This window comes from Acanthochromis polyacanthus, chromosome 24, assembly GCF_021347895.1.
Source record: "Acanthochromis polyacanthus isolate Apoly-LR-REF ecotype Palm Island chromosome 24, KAUST_Apoly_ChrSc, whole genome shotgun sequence".
Taxonomy (NCBI): Eukaryota; Metazoa; Chordata; class Actinopteri; family Pomacentridae; genus Acanthochromis; species Acanthochromis polyacanthus.
In genome coordinates this window covers 3437950-3464655 of record NC_067136.1, presented here as the reverse complement: position 1 = coordinate 3464655, position 26706 = coordinate 3437950, and the positions used below count along the sequence as shown (strand labels likewise).

General features: G+C 38.7%; 2 protein-coding genes across 5 annotated transcripts in view; both read left to right on the top strand.

The window, feature by feature from the left end:
• The window catches only part of lratb.1 (lecithin retinol acyltransferase b, tandem duplicate 1), a 36082-nt gene extending 28189 nt beyond the window's left edge, over positions 1-7893 (top strand). For all 4 annotated transcript variants that reach the window (XM_051944479.1, XM_051944478.1, XM_051944476.1 and 1 more), the window contains exons 15-16: positions 1155-1245; positions 2867-7893. In XM_051944479.1, the coding sequence (XP_051800439.1) occupies positions 1155-1245; positions 2867-2941 (166 nt within the window). In that variant the 3' untranslated portion in view covers positions 2942-7893. The remainder of the gene's footprint in view (positions 1-1154; positions 1246-2866) is intronic.
• A 10959-nt stretch (positions 7894-18852) lies between these two features.
• Positions 18853-26191, top strand: LOC110967518 (lecithin retinol acyltransferase-like). The gene is made up of 2 exons (XM_022217163.2): positions 18853-19662; positions 25838-26191. Exons 1-2 carry the CDS (start codon positions 19105-19107, stop codon positions 25988-25990), a joined length of 711 nt encoding a protein of 236 aa, XP_022072855.2. The 5' UTR covers positions 18853-19104; the 3' UTR covers positions 25991-26191.
• The last annotated feature ends 515 nt before the right edge of the window (positions 26192-26706 follow it).

Below are 26706 nucleotides of genomic sequence, written 5' to 3'. Positions count from 1 at the left end.
ATTCAGTTAGTGGTTTTTCAGCATTGTTACCACTTTTGACCAGAGTAGTCACTGTTCAGCAGAAATTTCCACAACACTTCTTTGTTTGCATTGAACACCAGGGGGCGCAGTTCATATACAGAAACTACAGACATGAAACAAAACTATATGGAAGTAAGGTGTAAGATGCTAAAGCTGGATGACCTGGTGGATAAAAACAAATTAAACTGACCAAGATTTAGTGCTGAAAGGCAGAAAACTTCTAAGGAGAGTGGGTTCACTTTTATAAGCAGTGTTTTGTCACACTCCCACCTCCGTGCTTCACTGTCAGGACTATGCGTCAGAAACACAAAACAAGTAGTAGTAGTTAAGCTGCAGAACCTGCTGGACGAAACCAGATTAAATTTACCATGTTTTAGTGTAGAAAAGCAATAAAAACAGAAAACTTTTAAGCAGGGTGAATACATTTTATGGCCAGCGTGCTTCACTGTCAGGACTATCCATCACAAAACAGAATAAGTAGTGAACAATATAAGGCGTTGTACGGATTTAAGGACCAAAACAATACGTGAGCGAGACGTGAGATGCTAAAGGTGCTAATGTGGCAGGTACGTTGGAGGGTGCTGCACATGTGCTGACATGTTTGAGCAGTGACTCAGCGCGCGGCATGTTAGCGATTAGCGTAATGAAACAGTGGAGGTCGTAAAGCTCGCTGACCTGCGTCTCCTCTCGCACCCCAAAACGCCTCGCCGCCGCCACAGACGCTTCATTAGTGCACCTCCACCGCTTGTTAACCCGGTGGGAGGCCAGCACACACAGCAACACACACATTTAACTGCTTAAACACACACACATGCTCACCAGTTTAGCATATGATCACATCTACAAACATGCTGCACACACACACATACTGATCAAGCGTGTTTAACTGTGACACACACACACTAACACATCAAAAACCCACACTGCCAACACACACATTTACGTCTGCAATAAACCTCCATGCCGACACATGTTGCCAGGCTGTGCTGGCAGGACTCTGTGTGTGTGTTTAACACATTTGCTGGACTTTGTGGGCTTTTTTTTCTTTGCCCTTTAAAAGGTGTGTGGAGGGTTTTGCGTTGCCACGGTAATGGGTGTGGTTTCATTTTTACCATCGCTGTGTGTTTCTGCAGATACACTCTGCCAGGGATCCACGGCCTCAACTTCGTCCTGCAGAGCTCGCTGGGAGGGGGTGGCGTGGCGTCTCTTCGCAGTGACCCCCAGGTAACACCCGGACCTCCACTCTAACCTGAACCAGATCCTCCACTGAACCCTCCTCAGTCTGTCAGCAGCCAAATACATTCTTCTTCACCCTGTTTACAACAATCTACATAAATTTCACCAATAGTTTGTTTTTAACCCATTTTCTGCACCTCTATGGAAACAAAACAACCACTGCTAGAAGAAAAGTTCTTTCATGTCCAACTTATGACCATTTACTACAGAAATAAATCTATGTGAGATGCAGCCTGTTTCTCAAAGTTTAGGGGTTCAAAAGTAGATTAAATTTATTTTTCAAATGCCAAAAAATTTCCAAAGTTTCAGCTTTCTGTCTGCTCTTGAAAGTCTCATGCGTGACTCACAGTTCAGTCAGGAAAAATAACCAAATCTGAGCTGAAAATAGGGTTTTAGAATAGATATTCTACGTTATTTTGAAAAATTCACAAAAAATAAACTGTTGGTACCACATTTTGTAAAATAAAAACTGCTAGAAATTCTCCTGAGCTCCTCATGAAATCAAGACTGACTCAGAAAATGTGCTATTTGGTTCAACATTTTTCCATGTTTGTTATTTTGTGTTATTTTCTGCTTTTGTTTTATTTTGTGTCTCGTTATAATAATTTTCTTTATTGTTTCTGTCACTTGTGTGTCTTGGTTTGCTTGTTTCGTGTCATTTCCTATCACATTTTTGTCATTTTGCAACTCTTTTGTTGTTTTCCTGTCTCATTTATGTCGTTTTGTGTCTCTTTGTGGTCCTTTTGTCTTAACTATTTCCATGTTTCCCGCCTCTACTAGCTGTAGAAAGATGTTTCACCATGCTGAATTGATCTCCAACAACTAGGTTCTCTGTTCACTGTTTTTGAGCCATGCTGTTTTTATTTTATTCATCCAGCAGGCTTTATTTTCTTGTCTCCTCTCTATGTGGAAACACTGCCTGCAGTTCACCTGAAAACCTAAAATTTTTATTTTTTTCCCACCATCTGTCCTAAACTGTTTCTGTTTGGTGAATTTTTGAGTGAGGCACATAGAATAAAGTAATGAAATTGGATGCAAGCACCAATTTTAAGCCTAGGTTTGCTCAATTTTCCTGACAGAGCGAGTAGTTCAACGACCCTCAGAAAGTTGAAAATATTACTTTTTTTCCCCCCATTTTTACCATTTCTGTGTCATGTTGACATATTTTTACAAGACAAAAAGACAAAGGACTATGTGTGACTGTATGTGCACAGGTCCACTTCCTTTACACCCCTAAATTAAGAGCAACATGTGTTCACAGTTCTTTACATATTGACGTGAACCCACTCAAAATAAAGCTGAGAGTTGTCAGTTTCATGCATTTTATTTTAAACTAAATGTTTTGAAGCTCAGAGGTCGAAGGAGAAAACTACACGTACAACTTTGCATATTTATGGATGTTGTAAAGTACAGATCTTGCAGAAGTTTGCCAAAGTGCAGTTTAAACTTTGGAAAGCTAATTCCCCAACACTCCTGTGAGGTTTTCCTCCCTCCTCACTGAATTCACATCAAAGCAGCCCAACGTGCTAATATGCTCACTTCACGTGGCCGTAAAGCTCGAACACACATAGTGTCGGTCTGGTAATGGAGTTTTCCTCTGTGTTCTCAGGGCAAAGCCTTCGGTCAGATGCTGCTGGACCTGAAGCTGAAAGGACTCCCCGACCTCAAGTCGCTGGTGGACTGAGAGATGTGGTGAGAGCTGGAGGCAAATGGAGACATGAAAGGCACTTCACAAGAAGGACAGAGAGCCAGACTTGAAAGACAGTTTACCTCAACAGAAACACAAAGATCCCAACACCCTAAACAAGAAAGAAAACAACACTTAAAAAGCACAAGATTCTAATCAACATATAATTTGGCACAGATTTAGAGGATTTTGCCCACAATGCGATCCAAACAGAAACATCCAAAGAAAACAGAAACACTAAGTAGAACTTGGAGGAACATATTCACTACATGTGTTTGGCTAAATACATTTTTCCCATCCTCCAAGAGGTTTTAGTCAGCTCCAAGGGAAAACACCACACAAAATACCTAGATTTGTTCATTTTGGTTTCATTTACTTAAGCATAAGACATATTTTTGCTCCTCATGGTCAGAAATAACAGAAAAATGCAGATTCCTGTCAAATACGGAAACCAAGACTCATTGTCTTTACTGTACTTGAACTCTTCTCATTATCGCGATCTTTAAAAAAAACCTTGATTTCCACCTAAACCATGGACTTATTTAGAATTTCCATCACTTAAAGCATGCTCAAAATCAGTCACTAGCAGTTCCATAACTATTAAACCCAAACCAAACAACCTTTCAGCTGTACGGATCAAAAATGCTCAGAAGAATTTGGAAATAACAACAAGACTTGATGTGTTTCTGTTACCAGGTCTGAAAAGTTCCGCAAAACTGCACTGTAAATTTTTACGGATCAAAACTGCACCTAAAATACAGCACACATTGAAATATTTCGTTCTAGACCAAAGTGTTGCTATTTGTATGGCAAAAAAGCAAATGTCCAAGTATTGAACCTTGTGGAACACCAGAGAACATTCGCCTTTTAAGCACCGGATTCGACTTAGATGCACGTTTTAGAGGTGAACTTAATCTGCTGTAAAATAAGAATTAATTCAGCTTTACTGTGAAAAGCTGCAATTTAGAAGGTTAAATTAAACCAGAGGATATAAATAAGGTCCATAAAATGACTAAAGTGATGTCGTTTATGCAGCTTTTTGTCTGGAATGCGACGCTGACCATGGTTGTAGATTTATTCCTTGTTCTTCTTAAATTGTTTTTTTCTTGGCTGCTGCTTTCATGGTTAAGGATGAATTATAAATCTCAACAAGTGCTTAGAATGAAGTCTAGAAGACAGCTGCAGGTAAAATTACTTGAAAAGCTACAAGTTTCCAAGTTGTGTTACTCTTAGTTTTGGGGTTAAAATGTGCACTAAACCATGACTGTATTGACTGTGTGTCGGAGCTTCGCTGGAAGCTGGCGACAGACTGTCTGAGAGGTTTTTCCTGCTCAAAGCACACATGTTGGTGATGTAGGAAGCACTTTAGATCCAGACTGGAGCTGCCCTGACCTCCGACCCCTCAGGAACCAGGACGGTGGTTTGGGTTTCCCTCCGAGGGTAAACGGAGTCTCTGCCGTCAGATATCGGAGGACACTCGGACTCTAGGTCCGACACCCGGTTCTCCCGTCGGGTTCACCTCGGTGTGACCCGACTCCGATGTCGGCTGGCCCGCAGGAATGCTGGTCTGCATCCACCAAACCAACTCTGTGGCTTCCAGCCTGTTTAGTCATAATTGCAAACAGACTGAAGCTGCAGTCCCTCGGCAGCTTCCGTCGGGGCTCAAATCTCATCAGGTCCACCTCGTCTGAATCACATCCCTCCCCCCCCGTTTCACCAAACCTTCCTCCTGACGCCGCTTTTCCAACTCCCAGTGTCCAGGAAAATTCCTCTCCGACCCTTGACCTCTTTTCAAGAACTAGATTTAAGTCTTGTCGAATAAATAGAGACAAATCCTCAAATGGAGAGAAAAAGAGCCACGTTAGAGTCTGCCTGCAACAATAAATAAACAGCCGTCCTCTAAACAGACATTCAGAGACGTTGGCAGGACAGATCCTTCCAGGCAACGATTGAAAGCAGAGTTTGATTCAGTCACACGGGAAAAGTTCGAATCTCTCAGCCCGTCTTTGGGATTTAGAGGCAGATTTTTACAAAGCGAGGTGTCAAAATCAAAGCTCTAAATCCCGGTTTCTGTCAAGAAGCCGCAGCTGTCAGCACTTTGCATGTAAACCCTCAGATATGTTCACATCTCAATGATGAACTACAACAGTTTGGATCCACATCTGTCTGGCATATTGCTCCACAAAAACCGTTTGTTTTAATTACTCGGAGAAACCCTTCATCACTGTTAAACAACACTTCACCCGACACACATTCAATGTTTTCCCAAAACAAGTCGTGTGTGAGGATTTCCCAGCAATCACTACTCATTTTCTGGCATCTTTTAGTCATTTTGCACTCTGCTCTTTGCCATTATTGGCTTTCCTGCAACCAATATTTTGTTCAGAACATAAGAATAGGCAGCAATTGTTGGGAATATAGTTTCATTTTAGGGGTGAGAGGAGCAAATGTGCCACTTGAACCAACGTCAAGATGGAAATTGATGGTTTTTACAGACAGTTTCCCCAAAAATCCAATTAAGATTTCACTTTATTCATTCAAGGTTTATTTCTTTGTATAGTTGGGAAACAGTCAGCAATCTTCTGAACTTATTACAAAAAGCATTTAGTAGACAAAAAGTAGATCATAAAATATGAGACTCCTTTATTAATGTTGAAAATGTAGGTATCCCACAGATTCCTGTAAATGTGGAAAATAGTGATTTTGCACAGAATTTTCGCCAGATTTTGAAATATCGCTGAGTAAATATATTCGATCTCAGTCTACCGTTAGACCACAGGAAAATAAATGAGAGTAAAATTTACCAACTCATCCACCAAATGTTGAAATATTTCACTTTGGACCACAAAGTTGCTTATTCGTTTGGCAAAAAAGCAAATGCTCAAGTATTGAACCTTGTGGAACACCAGAGAACATTTTCTCAATTTCAGTTGCCTAATTCGAATTAGATGCACTTTTCTGAGATTTGTCTGCTCAAAGAATAGGAAAAAACAACATATTGGGATGAATTTCATGTTAAATGTAGCTGGTAGCTTGTGAGATTCGCTTTTCTGGACCAATTTTTGAGGAACACCACAGTATGTTATGTTATTTAGGTAGTTTCTAAACTACCAATGCAAAGTGCCTTCTTGAAGTATGGTGAAGTTTGTCTTTGATCAATGCAAAGTGCCTTCTTGAAGTATGGTGAAGTTTGTCTTTGATCAAACATGAAAATATCTCCAGACAAACTTGTGTAATTTTCCAGTTGGACTTCTTTTTGATACTTGAAGGTGTTTTACCTGCAATGCAAGAATTTAACTCTGCTGCCAGGTTCCTCAGTCAAAGTATGTTTTAATTGTTTTGAAGACAGCAAATGTCTGTGCCACATCTCATTGAAATTAGGGCTGTAACTAACGACGCCTCGAGTAATCGTCTGAGCACAATACGTCATCAAAAGCGGAAGTGAGCGTACAATGCAACAGAAATCACCATCCAACCGAAGCACGAAACACGGACGAACGTCGATGCTGCATCGTGCATATATTATGTATGCACGATGCAGCGTGGATGTCCACGCTTAGATACAGCTGTATAGTAAATGCTGACATCCGTGTTTACGATAGATCGCTGATGTCCGTGCTGTATCATGCATACATAATACATGCACGATGCAACGGCGATGTCCGTCAGTGTTCTGCGCTCAGGTCGGATGGGGATTTCTGTTGCATTGCACGCTCACTTCCGCTTTTGATGACTTATCGTGCTCAGACGATTACTCGAGGTGTCGTTAGCTGCAGCCCTAATTGAAATCCATCCAGTAGTTTTAGTCTGAATCAAAGTGCTGAAAGCGATAAAAGCAAGGGTCCAAGTATTGAACCTTGTGGAACACTGGACAACATTTGGTCAGTTTCAATTGCCAAATTCAAATTAGACTCACTTTTCCGATATTGACCTGCTAAAAAAATGGGGAAAAAAACAACATATTGGGATGAATTTCAGCCTAAATGTAGCTGGTAGGTCTTGAGATCAGCTTTTCTGGACTAAATTTTACAAAAAAAGCAAAGTCCACACATTGAGCCTTGAGGAACACCGCAGTATGTTATGTTATTTAAGTAGCTTCAAAACTTCCAATACAAACTGACTTCTTGAAGTTGATCTTTGAATAAACTCTGGTCAAACTCTAGAATATCTACAGAAAAACCTGTATAATTTTCCAGCTGGACTTCTTTTTGGTATGTGAAGGTGTTTCACTTGCTATCCAAGAAGCTAGCTCGGCTGCCAGATTCCTCAGTCAAAGTGTATTGTTTTGAAGAGAGGGAATGTCTATGCTAAATTTCATGGAAATCTATCCAATACTTTCTGTTCAAATCAAAGTGCTGAAAGCGACAAAAGCAAGGGTCCAAGTATTGAACCTTATGGAACACCAGAAGTGTTTTCCTTCATTTCAACAGGATTAATTAAGCCAAAAGGAACAGAAAAATGACGTGACCCTCTCTATGTTTGAGGAAAACTTGTTATAGAAGTTGTGTAGACTCTGGTTGATCTGTGTGATTTGGTGTTTTTTGCCTTGTAGCTTAAACTCACATAGATGAATGACGCAAAAACAGTGTAGCATCTGTTGTTGGATTTTTACACTGATCCAAACAAAAACATTTTTTGATTTGCAAAAACTCAACCGTTTGCATTTAAACTTCACACACGGCCTTATTGTGGTACCATATGTGCTTTTTGTATGACTTCATTTTGAGGCTAAATTCAGTATTTTTACATTCGAAATGATTAAACTCTTGTAATTAAAGATCTTAAGTGACTAAAAATGTAAATTCTAAAGAGGGGAGAAAAAATCAACTTCTGCCTTCTTTTTCATTGCTGAAGTCTGATTCTTCACTTGCTTTCTAAATGTTTTTCTGTATAAAACTGATTTTGTAGATACTAAACCTAAGAGATTAAAGATATTTTTATTACCAAAACTTCCGTTTCAAGCTGGCTTTATTGCTCGTGTGTGTCTCATTAACCGGCTCGTCTTTGTCACAGGAAGCTGAGCAGCAAAAGGTGTCGACGGCAACAGAACAGAAGCCAAACACATTTGTTTTCAGGAACAGCAGCTTAGTCAGAAATGTGGATTGGAGGAGAGTTGGTTTGAAGACATTGAGTTGAGTCATGCTCAGGTTGTTGACACGTTATTGCACAAAAGAAACGGACAATTTTAGACGTTTAACTTTAAACATGACTCATGAAGGAAGTTTCCAACGTCAGCTTTGCAGCAACTAGTTGCTCAGTAAGTTTAAAGTCTTTAATGATCACTTTCACAGCTTAAAATTCACTTCAGTTGATGAGAATTTTAGCTCATTTGTGTAATTATTTGCATTATAAGTTGTACTAAACCAGGAGTATGATCCTTAAATTTGAAAAAAGGATATTTTTGTTAATTCATGTCAAAAGTTCTAGTTAACTTTGGTTAATCCTCCTGTTAGGTTTGTGTCTCAGGAACAGCAATGATGTTTAATTATCCAAAAATATCAGAAACGGAAAAAAAATTCCAATAAACATTATTTATATCTCATTATTAACACCATTACAAAACATTTCTATCAATATTTAATGCAATGATGTTCTTTACATCTCACAGATCATTGTTCAATGACGATAATGCACTTTTCTCATTAAGAAAAGCACTTTTTTTAATGTACATTGGAATGACCTACATTTAAAATATTGTAGTTTTGCATGACAGATTTTTTAAAATTCTTCTACATTTAGAATTTTTTTTCGTTCATGGAGTGATGTTAATAAATTAACATGAGACATGTCTTCTGTTCAATGAAATATTTTCATTCCAAGCAAAAGAAGTTTCATAGCGAAAAAATACTTTTACAATTTTTTTTTTTATAGATTTCTTCACTTTAAAATGGATCAATTTGACCTGCAAAATAACGGGAGGGTTAGATAATAAAGAACTTGAAGCCTGAAATTGCCTTAGTACAATATTTTAGTGAGTTTGATGCCTTTAAATGTGTTTTTTTTCCTCAGCTGTTTGTGTTTTGCAGAGCATCAGACTGACAGTGGAGGATGAAGGATGGTGATTAACATGCAGCACATGCAGACGTCATGGGAACCAGTGTGTGTCTTAGTGCATCAATCAGCGTCAGAGCTGCAGGTTTTCTGTTGTTCAGTCGTCCGTCGAGGCCTTTGTGCTGCTCAGACTGAAGGAGGTAAAGCAGCACATTCAGCCTCTGAGTCTCTGGGAGGATGGGAGGCTTTTCTGGGGCCCAAACACTCTGAGGACAAAGAGTTTAGTTTCATTTTTTGTTGTTTGGTCACATTGAGTCACCAGGCCGAACAGAATAAATACTGTTTCTGTAAACTAACTGCATGTTTCAGGGCAGGTGGTGTGTAGACAGAGGTAGAAAACTAGTTATTTGCATGTGATAACTTTAAATGTTATCATTTAATGGAGTTATATACAGGGACATGCTAATCATGCAGTTAAAGTGGTACAAAGGTGATGAACTATGCAGCTAAAGTTGCAGACAAAGGCTAACTACACAGGTAAAGTCACAGAAAGAAGCTTAAGTCATAAAAATAATCTAACAAAACAGCCAAAGTCATAGAGAGAGTGAGGTACACAACATAAATTACAGGAAAAACAACAAAACACAGCTATTTACACAACTAATGTTTCAGAAAGACCGCTAACTACACAGCTAAAGTCATAAAAAGGCAGCTAAAGTCATACAAAGAAAGCTAAATACAAGCTTAAGTCATTGAGAAGGGGCTAGCTATACAGATAAATTCATGGAAAGAAGTGAACTAAACAGCGAAAGTCAAAGGAAAACATCTTACTAAAGAGCTAAAACCTCAGAAAAACAGCTTACTTCAATGCTCATGCTAAAACTAAATTCATGGTAAAAAAAAATGATGCTGCACAGGCCAAAAAGAAGTTCAGTTTATTTATAGATTTGTCTGTAAATGGAAATACCCAGGTTGTTTTTCAACATAAGAAAAGAAACACGAACAGCTAAATTCCTGCTGAAAGTCGCTAGCCTTTAGTTAAAAAAAAAAAAAAAAAACTTTTATATGCTGGTACTGAATTGGTAGTTTAGTTATCAGTTTCTAAAAGAAAGGTGCACTGTTAAACATCTTAAAGTTGCAAAATGTTAACTGAATTTAAGTTGATAGTTTACATCATTTTGATAATTAGAAACAGGAGCGACTGAATTTACTATGAATTAACGCTGAATTTATGCCACTTATACACTTCTGTTATGGATGAATTGCTGTTTTATTCACCAGTTTGTGTTGTACAGTGCTGGAGCTAGTGGTGGAGACTCATTTCGGGAGGTTGACGTCTCTCTGTTATGCTGTCATGGCAGATAAAAGGAGATAAATCACATTCCGCTGGTCATTTTTCTTTCCTCTTTGTGCCTCCATTTGACGCCCCGTGAGGCTTTTTGTTTGGCGCTGTCACTCCCAAAGTTCTGCTCCACAAAAGGATGGCAGCGTAACTGAATTAGTATGCACAAGTTTTGGGGAAATGGAAGTAAACAGAACCCCAGCAGCGTGCAGACATTTTGCAAATTTCAAATCAAGAAACAAAACTGGCAATGAAGGTGTCTGCAAAGGTTTTTAAATAATCTCTGACATTAATTCCATATAATCTTCTGTGAGCACCAGTATTTGTGCTGTATATTGTTTTGTGTAGCTGTTTTCGAGCAAGAATGCCATTGTTGTTGACATTTTTACGTAGTAAACAGTATGAAACACACTGGAATTAGTGGATTGTCAATATATTTTCGCTCATTTTTTATGGCTTACTAGATTCTCTGCAATAGATCACAATCCTTGAAAACATAGTAACAGTAACCTATGTGATATTCAACTTTACATCAACATCTTTATGGCAAACGATACATCAGTCATTATCTAATGTTCTTACTTTTCTTCTAGTGTCTTCACAATTAATATTTAAAGATCCCTAAAAGTCACGTTGTGGTTGTAGTTGGATGAAAAACTAGTTTCTGTTTAACAGTTGTTGGGACTTTAACTACTTGTAAAGACGCAGAACTTCATAAGCAGCAAACGTAAGGTCTTTGAAGTGATGTGAAGTCTAAAAACAGGCAACTTACACAACATTTCTGTACCTTTAGATGTTTTTCAATAGCTTTAGCTTTGTAGTTAGCTGTCTTTCTTTAACTTTGACTGTGTAATTAGGTCTTTCTATAACTTTAACAGTGAAGTTAGGTGTCTTTGCACATTAGATGTGTAGTTAGCTTGTTTCCTTTACTCTAACCTTGTAGTTAGCTATCCTTCTATAACTTTAGCTCTGTAGTTAACTGTTTTTCTATAAATTTAGCTGTGTAGTTAGCTCTTTCAGTGTTCTTTGTTGTGTAATTAACTAGTTCTGTCACTTTAGCTGTGTAATAAGCTGCTGTCTGTGACTTCAGATGTGTATTTAACATCTTTGTTTAACTTTAGCTCTCTAGGTAATTGTCTTTGATTTTTTTAAGTGTTGTTAGCTTCTTTCTTGAGCTTTGTAGTTAGCTGTCTATCTGTAACTCAAGCTTCATAGTTAGCTGTCTTTCTATGAATTTAGCTCTACACTTACCTATTTCTATGAAAGTTACTATGTAGTTAGCTATTTTTGAGAGTTTAGCTGTGTATTTGGCTGTGTTTCTTTAACTTTCTTCATTCAGGATCCCTGACAGTCACTTGAAAACAGTTCAATCTGTGGTTATAGTTGGATGAAAAACTAGTTTCTGTTAAAGGGTTTTTGGGACTGAAACTACTTGTACAGACTCAGCATTTCATAAGTAACGACCATAAGGTTGTCGAAGCACTGTGAAGCCTTAAAAACAGGAAACGAGTTTAAATTTAATTTAGAAATGTTTCTAAGAAATGTCAGAAGTCAAGATGAGATCTGGAAGATAAAACCACACTGTGGGGCTCAAATGAAAAACTAAATCCCCATATTTTAACTGTGATGCTCAAACGGTGTCATCAGAAGGAAACCTGACTTGCAGCCTCATCACAAAAGTCAACGTCCGCAGAGTAACATCTGGATCAGCCACGTCTGACTTGGCGGTCGCCACCAAAGGTATGTTTTTTTTGCATAATTTATGTGTATGAAAATGCTAAATGACTGTTGGATTTTATATAAATTGTTCTTTCTGCAGATGTGGGGGCTGTGATGGGTCATTTAAATATTCAGGCTTCTTAGTTTTTTGTTTGTTTTGAGGATTTAAGCCTAATGTGAGGACTCTGTTTAGCTCCACAAACAGCTGGAGGCCATTAGCGCCATGCTGACTGACACACTCACGTTTGTTTATCTCCTTTGTGAGGACCCATGTTGACTTGGACTGATGGTCAAAGTGAAGGAGGCTTTGATTTATAGTTGAGCTTCTGATTTTACACTTTTATTATCAGCCTATGTGGTTCTAGCTGCATTTACATTGTCTCATTTACTGTACTAAACTGTACTTACTTTACAGGTATTCAATTTGATGGTGTCTTAAGGACACATATACGGTGGCCGACAAGGGCATACGCGCTGCAAACAAAAAAACGCAATACAAACGATCAAAACATACAAACCCTGAAACAACTGCAAGAGAGAGACGCTGCAAATTCACGGAAGGTCGCCAGGCCACTAGGGGGAGCTGTTCTGATCAGCGTCCCTAGCAACGGTCTGCTAGACAGAGGCACGCTAATATTTGCTACGTAAATTTGCTGCTGTTGGATAATACTGTAAGAGACTAGGGCCGAGTGTTATAAAAAGACGTAAGGGAAAACATACCTTTTTATTCTCCTCTCCAAATGTTGGCAAACTTTCTTATCCCGCTGTCGTCTTTGCAACTTCCTCCTGGGTATTTCCTGTCGGTATAAAAGATCAGTCCCTTCCGTATGGTCAGCTCCCCCGAGTGGCCTGGCGACCTTCCGTGAATTTGCAGCGTCTCTCTCTTGCAGTTGTTTCAGGGTTTGTATGCAGCATTTCCCTTTTGCATTTGTTTTGTCGGTTTGTGTGTCTTTGCTTTTGCAGCGTTTCTGTGAATGCATCGTTTTTTTGTTGCAGCATTTCTCTGTTGCATTTGTTTTATGTGTTTTTGGGTTTGCATCATTCCTGTGTTTGCAGCGTTTTGGCCGTTTGTATTGCGTTTTTTTGTTTGCGCCGCGTATGCCCTTGTCGGCCACCGTACACATAGTAGAACACGTCTGAATAATTCCTAGCTCTCGTTCTACAACTTTTGTTGTGTAATTAGCTCTTTCCATAACTTCAGCTTCGTAGTTAACTGTTTTTGTGTAGCATTAGACGTATAATTAGCTTCTTTCTTTTACAAATGTATCCGTGTAGCAAACTTCAGTGTTTGTTACTGTGCGGTTACACACGTGGACAAAATTGTTGGTACCCCTCAGTTAAAGAAGGAAAAACCCACAATTCTCACTGAAATCACTTGAAACTCACAAAAGTAACAATAAATAAAAATTTATTGAAAATTAAATAATCAAAATCAGCCATCACTTTTGAATTGTTGATTGACATAATTATTTAAAAAAACAAACTAATGAAATAGGGCTGGACAAAAATGATGGTACCCATAACTTAATATTTTGTTGCACAACCTTTTGAGGCAATCACTGCAATTAAACGATTTCTGTATTTGTCAATGAGCGTTCTGCAGCTGTCAACAGGTATTTTGGCCCACTCCTCATGAGCAAACAGCTCCAGTTGTCTCAGGTTTGATGGGTGTCTTCTCCAAATGGCATGTTTCAGCTCCTTCCACATATGTTCAATGGGATTCAGATCTGGGCTCATAGAAGGCCACTTTAGAATAATCCAACGCTTTTCTCTCAGCCATTCTTGGGTGTTTTTGGCTGTGTGTTTTGGATCGTTGTCCTGTTGGAAGACCCATGACCTGCGACTGAGACCAAGCTTTCTGACACTCGGCAGCACATTTCTCTCCAGAATGCCTTGATAGTCTTCAGATTTCATCGTACCTTGCACACTTTCAAGACACCCTGTGCTAGATGCAGCAAAGCAGCCCCAAAACATTACTGAGCCTCCTCCATGTTTCACCGTAGGGACAGTGTTCTTTTCTTCGTATGCTTGGTTTTTGAGTCTATGAACATAGAGTTGATGTGCCTTACCAAAAAGCTCCAGTTTGGTCTCATCTGTCCAAAGGACATTCTCCCAGAAGCTTTGTGGCTTGTCAACATGCATTTTTTCAAATTCCAGTCTGGCTTTTTTATGAGTTTTTTTCAGCAGTGGTGTCCTCCTTGGTCGTCTCCCATGAAGTCCACTTTGGCTCAAACGACGACGAATGGTGCGATCTGACACTGATGTACCTTGGCCTTGGAGTTCACCTTTAATTTCTTTGGAGGTTGCTCTGGGCTCTTTGGATACAATTCCAACGATCCGTCTCTTCAATTTGTCATCAGTTTTCCTCTTGCGGCCACGTCCAGGGAGGTTGGCTACTGTCCCGTGGGTCTTGAACTTCTGAATAATATGAGCCACTGTTGTCACAGGAACTTCAAGCTGTTTAGAGATGGTCTTATAGCCTTTACCTTTAAGATGTTTGTCTATAAATTTTTTTCGGATGTCCTGGGACAATTCTCTCCTTCGCTTTCTGTTGTCCATGTTCAGTGTGGTACACACCTTTTCACCAAACAGCAGGGTGACTACTTGTCTCCCTTTAAATAGGCAGACTGACTGATTATGAGTTTGGAAACACCTGTGATGTCAATTAAATGACACACCTGAGTTAATCATGTCACTCTGGTCAAATAGTTTTCAATCTTTTATAGAGGTACCATCATTTTTGTCCAGGCCTGTTTCATTAGTTTGTTTTTTTAAATAATTATGTTAATCAACAATTCAAAAGTAATGGCTGTTTTTGATTATTTAATTTTCAATAAATTTTTATTTATTGTTACTTTTGTGAGTTTCAAGTGATTTCAGTGAGAATTGTGGGTTTTTCCTTCTTTAACTGAGGGGTACCAACAATTTTGTCCACGTGTGTAGCTATTTCTGAGGGTTTAGCTGTGTAGTTAGTTGTGTTTCTTTAGCTTTGTAGTTAAGTCTTTCTTGTATTTTTCATATTTAGTTAGCTTCCTTTTATAAATTTAGCTGTGTAAATACCTCTTTTTGTGACTTTAGCTTTGTAGCTAGCTGTGTTTTTTTTCAATATTGGTGTGTAGTTAGCTTCTTTCTACCACTTTAGCTTTGTACTTAGGGGTGTTTGTATAACATTAAATATGAAGTTAGCTTCTGCCTTTTATTTAGTTAGCTGTGTTTCTATAACTTTAGCTTATGGTCACTACCATGCAGTTAGAAATTTCTGTGACTTTAGCTGTGTTCTTAGCTGTCTTTCAATAACTTTAGTTTTTCAATTAGCTGTCTTTCTTTAGCATGTTCTCCCTGAACATGCGTGGGTTTTCTCCGGGTACTCCGGCTTCCTCCCACAGTCCAAAAATATGCTGAGGTTAATTGGTTACTCTAAATTGTCTGTAGGTGTGAATGTGAGTGTGATTGTGTGTCTGTATATGTAGCCCTGTGACAGACTGGTGACCTGTCCAGGGTGTCGCCTGCCTTCGCCCGAGTCAGCTCGGATAGACTCCAGCACCCCCCACGACCCGAGTGAGGATAAAGCGGTGTATAGAGAATGGATGGATGGATGGATGGATGTCTTTCTTTAAGTTTGGCTGTGTAATTAGGTCGTTCTAAAACTTTAGCAGTGAACTTAGATGTCTTTGTACAATATTAAATGTGTAGTTACATTCTTTCCTTTAGCCCTGTAGTTAGCTGTCTTTCTAAATCTTTAGCTTTGCAGTTAACTGATTTTCTATACTTTTAGCTGTGCAGTTAGCTCTTTCAGTGGTTGTTACTATGTAGCTACCTATTTCTGTAACTTTAGCTGTGTAATGAGCTGCTGTCTATGACTAAAGAAATGTAGTTAGCATCTTTCTTCAACTTTACCTCTGTTGTTAGTTGTCTTTCTATGATTTTGTAATAATAGTTAGCTTCTTTCTTTAGCTCTGTAGTTAATTGTCTATGATTTTTGAAGTGTAGTTGGCTTCTTTCTTTGGTTTTGTAGTTAACTGTCTTTCTATAATTTTAGCTTCATGGTTGGTTGTTTTTCTATAAACTAAACTGTAAAGTTAGCTATTTCTATGGAAGTTACTGTGTCGTTAGCTATTTCTATAACTGGACATGTAATAAGCGGTCTTTTTTTATATAGATTTTGCGTTATAGTAAACTTTTTCTATTACTTTTAATGTGTCGTTAGCTTTTTCTATAACCTAAGCTGTGCAGTTAGCTGTTTTTATACATCTTAAGCTTTATTGCTGGCGTCATCTTTCTGTAGTTATATATAATATAATGACTAAAAGATGCTAAATGCATCAAAGCAACTACAAGGAGACACAAAATCACTCTTAAGAAACAAAAGGAGTAAAGAAGACACTAATAACAACAACAGAAGACTACAAAAACAGATAAAATGGTTCAAAACAACTAATCGACATAAAAAGATATTTTGAAAATATAGAAGTAGCATAATAAAACCACAATGAGACTAAACTGAATGAAAGACAATCACACAAACACAAAAATAGCTTTTATTGAACTATCAAGCGAACAAATGAAAAAGGCGCTGACAAAAATGAGACACAGTGACTTAAAACAAGACTACGAAGACACGTGAACAATTTCAAAAATTTGCAATTTAACTCCAAACAACAAAATTGTCCTCACTTGACACAAACGTCCTCACAGGGTCCATGCTGGCCGACGGTCCCCATAAAGACATGTGAACCAGAACACACACACTCAGACTAGGTCCTCTCAGGCTGTCACTCAGCTTCATTCACCTTTTCACGGCCACTCGGTCGGGGTTGTATCAACACATCCATTCAGCAGCCAAATCTCATCATTCTACGCTCATTCAGGACGCCTCTGTGGGGGGTGGTGGCCCAGTGAGGGTCTCCATAATCCACCCCTAATCCCCCAAAATCCTCCTCTTCTTCTTCCATTTCGAGGAAAGCCAGGTTGAGAATGAAGAAGGTTTTAAAGTAGCTTCATTTCTCTGAGTTACTAATCTCCCCATCATGTGTTCAGGTAAATCTAGGACTTTCTGGTTTTTAATCAGGACTTGAATTGTCTCTAAATGATAAATAACGGATGTGTTCATAAAACGCAGCGTTTCTCTTCATTTTGTTCCGAAACTAAACATTTCTTCCTCAGAAATGTCCCTTTTTCAAAACTCTGACTTGATGTTCGGTATGTTTCTGTCAAGTTTATCACTTTTTTGTGTGTTTTTGTCTATTTTTTGTAGTTTTTTTTGTTAATTTTTTTATATTTTTTGTCAAGTTTTTGTAGTTTTTTTGGTCAGATTTTTGCCGATTTTTGTCAATTTTTCTTGTTTTGTGCCATTTTGTTAGCCTAGACAACCCACGACAACGAATTTAATTCTCTGCCAGGGTGGGTCTAGTTACCCTCCATAAGGCTCGAGGTTGGATGCTCCAAAAACTGGCCGGACCAATCACCATGAAGTGTAGAGTCAGAAGGCGGGCGTAACGAAGTGACGACAGAGGCGCGACGATTCTGACAGAAACAACCGGCGAACAATAAACAGTTCTCTTTCAACTCGGCTTTGGCCACAGCCCTTAAAGATTTGAAGCTAAAATTCAACTTGAAAGATAAACAAAGGACGGCACTGAAGTGTTTCATTGAGAAGAAAGACGTATTTGGACTTAAGTCGACGGGATATGGCAAATCCTTAATATACCAGTTGGCTCCGCTGGTTGGGAAGCTAATGGGACTTAGCCACAATCCGCCGGCGCTCTAGGAACTACGCCAGCCTATTCGTTGCGCTGATTGGTTGTATACCTACCCAATTGCTGCAGAGGGATTTGATAGACAACCTTTTAGCCCACCTCCCTCCCTGTCGAGCGTGCCTCGACCCTTGTGCCTTCAGAACATGGGTCTAGCGCGGCTAGGCTAGCATTTTGTAGCAGATTTTGTGATCTGTGTCATTTTGTTTCTCGGTTTCATCATTGCCCTCCCTGTTTCTGCCATTTGTGTGTCTTGTTTATCTTGTTTTGTACAATTTTTTTGTCTTTTTGTAGCTCAAATTATCATTTTGTATCACAATTTGTTTGCTTTGTGTCTCATTTCTGTCCTTTTTTATCATTTTTTTTGTCTAATTTTTGTTGTTTTTTGTCTAATTTTCTTGATTTGTCTCATTGTGTGTCCCATTTTCATCATTTTCCTTCTTGCTTCTGTCATTTGTGTGTCCTGGTTTACAGGTTTTGTTTTTGTCATTTTTTTTCTCATTCTTGGAGTATTTTCTTATAATTTGTTTGATTTGTAGCTCATTTTTTCTCCTTTTGTGTCTCGTTTTTGTAGTCACGTTTTCTTGTTTTGTGTCATTTTCATCATTTTCTCATTTGTCTCTGTCGTTTGTGCGTCTTTTTTATTAGTTTTGTAGGTCGCTTTTCTCGTTTTGTGTCTCTTTTCTGTATTTTTGCTTCACAGTCTGGTTAATTTGTCTGTGATTATGAGTCTAATCTGAAGAGAAATCTTTGACTGCAGCAGGAATAAAATCCTGACTAATTACAGCGACAAAGAAACACCACAGTAGTCTCTTGTTTTGTGGTTTTACATCCAGAAGGAGGAAGGAAATCCGTTTATTTGCAGAAATGAGCTAAACTTGTCATAACGCAGCATTTTATGACTTTATTTTGACGTTTTGCATTAGGAAAGTTAACGTCAGCAACAAACTTCAAGTTTTAACTTTTGCTTGAGGTGTTTTATTTCTATAATGTCAGTTTAAAGACACTTTTTTAATCGGTTTTGTTGTGTTTATTGCACTAGCAGCTTACAGCGCCACCTACTGGTTGTTCTCCACAGCAGCTGGTGGAAACAGGCTGATGTTCTTATTCTGGAGCTGAACACAGAGCTGAGGCTGCAGTTCTCACATCTCTGAACCTTTTGCAGGACTTTTGCTGCTGGAGTGGAGCTCTGATGTTCACCTCTGGGTTCACTAAAGGTCACTGAGGTTTGGTTCTTCTGCTCTGGTTTCTCCTCTGACTCCCCCCTCTGCCGTCATGTGACCTCCTCCTCCCTAAACCTCCAGCAGGAGTTAAACTCCGCTCCCTCTCCGGGGAGCATCAGTCCCGGAGCAGCCATGCTGGACACTCTCACCTTCCTGCTGGAGAAGCTCTTCCTCCACATCAAGCTCTCCAGCCTGCTGCCGCCGCTGCGCCGGGAGCAGCCGCTCAGCAGGCGCTGTGAGCGGGATGAGTCCGCCCCGCAGCCCGCCGGAGCCCCGCAGCGGTTCCAGCGGGGAGACCTGCTGGAGGTGCCCCGCACCCTCTTCACCCACTTCGGCATCTACCTGGGCGACAACCGGGTGGCGCACCTCATCCCGGACATCCTGCCGGCGCTGACGGCCGACAGCCGCCAGATCCAGGAGATGGTGACCAACACGCGGCTGCTGCTCGGCGTCCTCTCCAAGCGCGCCAGCATCCGCGTGGACTCTGTGGAGGACTTCGCGTACGGAGCCGGGATCCTGCTGAACGCCATGGACCGGGCGGTGCCCCGCGGCCCGCTGCCCGCAGAGGAGGTGGCCCGGCGGGCGGAGCGGCTGGTGGGCTCCGTGTCCTACAGCCTGCTGTGGAACAACTGCGAGCACTTCGTCACCTACTGCCGCTACGGAGCCGCGCAGAGCCGCCAGACCGACAAGGTGAGAACCGGAACCGGCCGCTGCGCCTTTTACGCGCCCTGTGCGTCTTTACGCACCGAGGAGGAGACGAGGTTCTGATCCGGTCCCTGATCCACTTTTAGCTTCTTTAGAAACATAAACAGACCAGAAAAACTTTAGTATTACACTAATATCTAAAACAAAGACAAAACACATGTTTTTAACAGCTGCAGGATACGAAAAAAAACGCGCCAGATCTCCGAAAAATAACCTTCATTTCTAATAAAATCTGAATAATTCCTAATTAAAATCAGAGCTGCTACATTAAATCATTAGTTCTCAGCTATTTAATTAATCCTAAACTGTTCTGAGTCATTTTTAAAGACAAACTGTCTAAACTCTGTGACTGAAGCTACTTAAATGTGAATATTTTTGCTGGTTTCTTTCCAGTAAACTGAATATTTTTGGACATTTTATTAAACTCTGGTCAACTTTTTTCAACCTTTTCTGGGGTTTTGGAAACAAGCAGTGAATCTAGAAACTAATGGTAGATTAAAATAATGTTTATGAATCTCAACATGTTGAGTTTTGAAGGTTCTGATGTGAAGGTTAAATATGAACTAAAGTCATGTAAAGTGAAGAAAACATCATTTTCTGTCTCCTCTCTCATTCTGTGCTTTGTTTTCTTCATTTTCCTTCATTTTTGGAGTTTTTTTGTCTCATTTTTTGTTTGAGTCATTTTGTCGGTCAGTTGTGCGATTTTTTTTCCCCCCCTCATTTTTGTCGTTTTATATCACAATTTAATTGATTTGTGTTTCATTTTTGTTGATTTTTTGTCTAATTTTTGTAGTTTTGTGTCTGTCGTTTGTAGTTTTTTGCATCATTTTTGTGTTTTTTGTCTCATTCTTGTAGTTCCGTGCTGCAAAATTAGTTGATTTGTGTCTAATTTACTTGTTTTGTACAATTTTTCTTTCTTGTTCCTGCTTTTTTTTTTTTTTGCCATTTTATGTTGTTTTGTGTCTTATTTTGTGCTTTATTTTTATCTTGTCATTTGTGTGTCTTGTTTTTTTTCCTTTTTTGTGCCATTTTGTGACTTTTTTTTGGAGTTTCACATGGCAGTGTGCGTACTTTGTGTCTCATTTTCTTGTTTTGTGTCATACTGTGTTGAGTTTTCATAACTTTTTTCTCTTTTCTATGAATTTAGATAGTTGTCTTTTTCCTTTCTGCCTTTTTGTGTCTCATCTTTGTCGTTTTGTGCAAGATTTTCTTGTTTTGTGTTTGATTTTCATCATTTTCTTTCTTGTTTTTGCCCTTTCTGTGTCTCGTTTTTCTTCTTTTCTGTTATTTTGTAGCTTATTTTTAACATTTTTTGTCTCATTCTGTCTTTTTGTCTTAATTCGGTTGATTTGTGTGTAATCTTTTCTATTTGTTGTCAGATTTTCTTGTTTTGTCCATTGTTTCTTGGTTTTTCCTGTTTTTTTTGTGCTAATTTTTGTTGTTTTTGACTAATTCTGATCGTTTTGTGTGTCATTTGTCTGGTTTTGTGCCATTTAGTGTCTCAGTTGTGTCATCTAGATCACAGTTTGGTTCATTTGTGTCTCATTTCCTTGTTTTGCTTCTTTTTTTGTCTTGTTTTGTGTGTCATATTGTTTGTTTTGTTTCTTGTTTTCATTGTTTTCTATCTTGTTTTTCTTATTGTGTGTCACTTTGTGTCTCATTTTTGTCGTTCGTGCCTGGTTTTAGTTGTTTTTTGTCTCATTTTCTTGTCATTTGTGTGTGTTGTGTTTTTGTGTAGTCTCATTTTGTAGTTAATTTTGGCAGTTTTGTCTCACTTTTTGTTATTTTATATCTTGATTTGAAAGATTTCTGTTTCTTTTTTGTCTTTTTACGTCTCAATTTTGTTGTTTTGTGTCCTTTATGTTCTTGTTTCGATGATTTTTTTGTCGTTTTCATTTTATGTCTCATTTTTGGTGTTTTTTTGTTACATTTTCTTATTCTGTGCCTCATTTTTGTGGGTTTGTTGCTGGTTTTAGTTGTTTTTGTCTTTTCTTGTCTCGTTTTCTTTTGTTTCTGTCGTTTGTGGGTCTCGGTTTGCTCGTGTCTTTTGTTTGCTGCACACAGTTTAAAGTCCTGCTATGATTATTAAACTTTCACACGACAGTTTGTGTCGCTGAAGTGCGGCTGAAGACTCAAACCACAGCTGAAGGAGGCGTCAGAACACAAAACAAATGTTCTTTCTCTGCGTCACTGCAGAGGTCCTCGTTAATTTTGGGTTCTGCAGCCACGAAACGAACTCCCACACTGAATCTTCAGTCAGAAAATCTCTCCGGAGCGTTGAGAGGGACGACTTCTGCAGGAGGAAAATCTGGGTCGCTGCTCGGAAAAGTGCTGAGAACAAGAGGTGCATTGAGAGCTGCCAGAGCAGCAGAGCCTCCGTTTAAGAGCAGAAAACCAACAAACATCTGCAGAGTAGAGATGTAGAGCAGCACAGGAGCACAAAGTCACGTTTAACCCTCAGAACAGCTCATTTTTCACTCTATTATGAAGTTTTCTGTCATCTCTCTCTTGTTTCTGTCATTTTTCTTCCTCAGTTTGGTTTATTTGTGTCTCATTTTCTTGCTTTGTGTCATTTTGTGTCTCGTTTTGGTCTTTTTTGTTTTAGTTTTTGTCATTTGCGTGTCTCTTTTTTTGGAGTTTTGCATTGCAGTGTTATTTATTTGTGTCTCATTTCCTTGTTTTAGTCATTTTCTGTCCATTTTTTGTCATTTTGTAGCACAGTGAGGTTTTTAATGTCATCTTGTACCTCGTTTCAGTCTTTTTGTGTCTCGGTTTTGTCATTTTTTATCGCAGTTTTTGTTTCATTTTTGTAGTTTTTTGTCTCTGTCTCAATTTGGAAATTTTCAGTCCATTTTTGGGCATTTTGTACCACAATAGGTTGTTTTTTGGTCTGATTTTCTTGTTTTGTTTAATTTCATGCCTTATTTTCATCACATTGTACCACAATTTGGGCTTTTTTGTGTCTCATTTTCTTGTTTTGTCTCATTTTGTGTCCCTTTGTGTCTCAGTTTTGTCATTTGTGCATCTCTTTTTGGAGTTTTGTATCGCAGTTTGGTTTATTTGTGTCTCATTTTCTTGTTTTGTGGCATTTTGTGTGTCTTTTTGGTTGCTTTTGGTCTTGTGTTGGTTTGTTTTGGTCATTTTGTGTCTTGTTTTGGATGTTTTCTTTTCAGTTTTTGTCTGTTGTGTGTCTCTTTTTGGTATTTAGCATCGCAATGTAGTTTATTTCTGCCTCATTTTCTTGTTTTGTGGCATTTTGTGTGTCTTTTTGGTTGCTTTTGGTCTTGTGTTGGTTTGTTTTGGTCATTTTGTATCTTGTTTTGGATGTTTTCTTTTAAGTTTTGTCTGTTGTGTGTCTCTTTTTGGTATTTAGCATCGCAATGTAGTTTATTTATGCCCCATTTTCTTGTTTTGTGTCACTTTGTGCTTTGTTTTGATTATTTTGTGTCTCATTTTAGTTATTTTCAGACGTTTTAGTCATTTTGTATCACACTATTTAAAAATGTGACAGTCCAAAACCTGCCAGAAACCAGCAAAAAAACAAGTCCAAAACCATTTTTAAACCAGTCCGAAATTGGTCTAAATTCAGTAAAAAATCAGTTTAAAACCAGTTTAAAATCTAAAGCAATCAAAAGTCAAAAACCTTCCTGAAGCCAGTCCAAAACTGGCCTAAAACCTGTCCTTATTAAGTTCAAAACCATTTCAAAACCAGTTTAAAACCAGTCTAAAATCAAGCTCAAAATCAATCTAAAAACCATTAAAAAACAAAAATCAAATCCAAAACCTGCCTGAAGCCAGTCTAAAACCAGCCCAAAATAAGTTTAACAGCAGTTTAGAATTGCAAAAAAAAAAACAATCTAAAGCCAAATCCAAACCCAGTATAAAACATCGTAGAACACCAGTCTAAACAGCAATTCCAAAAACAGGCTAAAACCTGCCTGAAACCAGCATAAAACCAAGCCCAAACCAGTTATAGGCCAGTCAGAAATTGGCCTAAAACCAGTACAAAATAAGTTTAAAACCAGTTTCAAATCAAATCCAAAACCTGCCTAAAACCAATTTAAGTCCATCATTGTCTAAAACCATCCAAACTTGGCCTAAAACCAGTCCTAAGTAAGTTTAGTACCAGTTTAATCACTAAAAACCAGTCGTAAACCAAATCGATTAACAGTCCTAAAACATTCCAAAACTAGGTCAAACACATCAAACAAGTCAAAATCCAAATCCAGTATGAAACATACTCTAAAACCAGTCTGAAACCAGTCTGAAACCAGTCTGAAACTTGGCCCTCGGTCATTTTACAAAGTTCCACATGTTGTAATGTTCAGTCTTTCTGGTAAAAACACAAACCAGCACTAATTATTTGTATATTTATGTTAAATTCTCCCGTTCCAGGATCTAAACTGGGCGGTTCAGGTGAAGACCAGACGTAGTTTTTTCCTCCTGCAGCTCTCAGACTTTCCCTGATCCAGTTTCACTTCCTGTCATTTGGACCTAAATGTCTGAGTTCATTAGAGGAGCTTTTAAAGGCCTCAGAGGCTCCAGTTAAACAAACAGCAGCTCAGAGATCCTCCTGCTTCTGGACGCAGCGCAGCAGAAAAGTTCTTTAGGCTTCTTTTATTTGGAGTTTTTCTGGTTCGGTTTCAGGCTGCAGCTGGTTTCTTTGTTCTAGGAGTCTTTTCAGTGAAGAAAATGTCACAAATGTCCAGAACCAAGTCCAACACCTGGGCAGTCTAGAACTCGTCCAAACCCATGTCCTAACTCTGTCCAAAATCACATCTAAAACAATCTGAAACTGGCCCACAACCAGGTCCAAAGCGGTCTTAAATCAAAGTCTAATATAAAACTCAAAACTGATTAAAAACCTGGTCCCAGATCAGTCCAACACTAGTAGAAAACCTGAACCAAAACATTCTAAGATCAAGTCCAAAAAAACCCCAATAAAAACTCAAAGCCAGGTTCATAATCTAAAACTGATCCAAAACCAGGTCCATAACGATCTAAAACTGATCCAAAACCAGGTCCATAACGATCTAAAACTGATCCAAGACCAGGTCCATAACGATCTAAAACTGATCCAAGACCAGGTCCATAACAGTCTAAAACTGATCCAAGACCAGGTCCATAACGATCTAAAACTGATCCAAGACCAGGTCCATAACAGTCTAAAACTGGTCCAAAACCAGGTCCATAATGATCTAAAACTGATCCAAGACCAGGTCCATAACAGTCTAAAACTGGTCCAAAACCAGGTCAGAGACAAACGAAAGTTAAATTTAAAATAAGTCCAATATAAAGTGCAAAACCAGGTCTGAATTCATTTTAAAACCAGTGCAATAACAGTCTAAAAGCAGTCTAAAACTGACCATGAACCCAGCCTAAAATCTAGAACGCAAGTCCATCACCAGATTAAAATGATCCAATATCAAGTCCAGAACCATGTGAAGTCTCAAGCTATCAGCCTGAAACCAAGTCTCTAATTAAGTCCAGCTTCAGTCTAGAATCAGTCTTAAACCAAGTCAGCTAACGTTAAAACCCAGTGCCCAAAATCACATCCAACTTCAGTCTGAAACTAGCCCTAAACTAGTCCAAGACCAGGTCCAATACCAGTCTAAAGCAGTCCAAAACAAATGCAAAATCACACTAAAACTATTTCCAAGTTCAGTCTGAAATAAGATCCAGAACCAGTCTGAAACCAGGTCCGATTCCAGTCTCGAACCGTCTAAAGCCAGGCCTGGTACCAGTCTAAAATAGTCCTAAACATTGTTCAAAACCATTCTAAAGGTGGTTTAAGTCCAAAATCTTTTCCAGTTTCAGTCAAACCAGTAAAAAAAATCATGTCCAAAATCATATCTAAAACCAGGTCCGAAACCAGTCTACCACTAGGTCTGGTACCAGTCTTAAGTAGTCCAGAACAATGTTAAACACCAGTCTAAGACAAATCCAAAACTAAACTGAAAACCAGACTAGACTAGAACCGATCTCGGATGTTTGGAGGTTTTACAGTCAAAGTCCAAAGCTGGTCCTGGTCCTGACACAGGTTCTGGTTCTGGTTCTGGTCTTGGTTCAGTCTTGACTTCACACTGCTTGGAGTTCTCTGATAATCTGGACTTAATCCTGCAGCTGTGCTAACAAAACCTTCTCTTTTTGGTCTCTGCAGTTCTGCGAGTGGCTCAAGTCTCTGATCCGGGACCAGAGGAACGTGGTCCTGGCAGTGCTGCTCGGCCTGCTGTCCGTCATGTGTTTGGGGTTCTCGTCCGGCACCGTCCTCCCCGCCATCCTGGTCCCGTTCACCCTGTGGATGGCCAGCTAAGGAATGCTAACGCTAGCTCTGGGTGGTTAGCATTAGCAGCGTTAGCATCCAGGAAACACACCGAGGCTCCGGTTGTCCTGTAAATATGTGTAGATAAACGGTTTCCTAACAGTCCAGACTTTTGTACAGAATCTATTTTTACAGCCTCTAACTCTTTCTGCTGTTTTTGTCGTGTGAATAAAGAAAACGGAAGCAGATCAACTCGACTTCTGGTCTTTAATCAATGATTTTTTAAATTTAGTTTGATCCTCTGAAGCTGTTCTTTGCCAAATCAAGCTGAAAAATAATTTAAAAATCTCTGAAAATTACAGTTTTGTTTAAATTTATCAACAAATCTGTATTTAAGAAAAGACAAATGAGAAAATTAAATGTGAAAAATATCATTCAACCAATGAATAAATAAAACGCATTATAATGATATAAAAATACATTTTACTGTAATTTTACTATTTTTTTCACGGTTTTGTTAAATTTCAGACGAAATAAAATCTTAATTTCCATATTTACCCTAAAATGAAACGGCTCAAAACTGTAAATGAAACAAACTGTTGTTACAAATGTTGATTGGTTCTTTTACGACATTCTAAAACTGCACAGTTTTACTGTATTTAAATCATCAAAAACAATGTGACTATTTACAGATTTTCTCTGTTATTTGAAAGAAAAATCATTATTGAAAAATGTTTAATTTTTAAAGTGTTATTTTTCACAGTTTT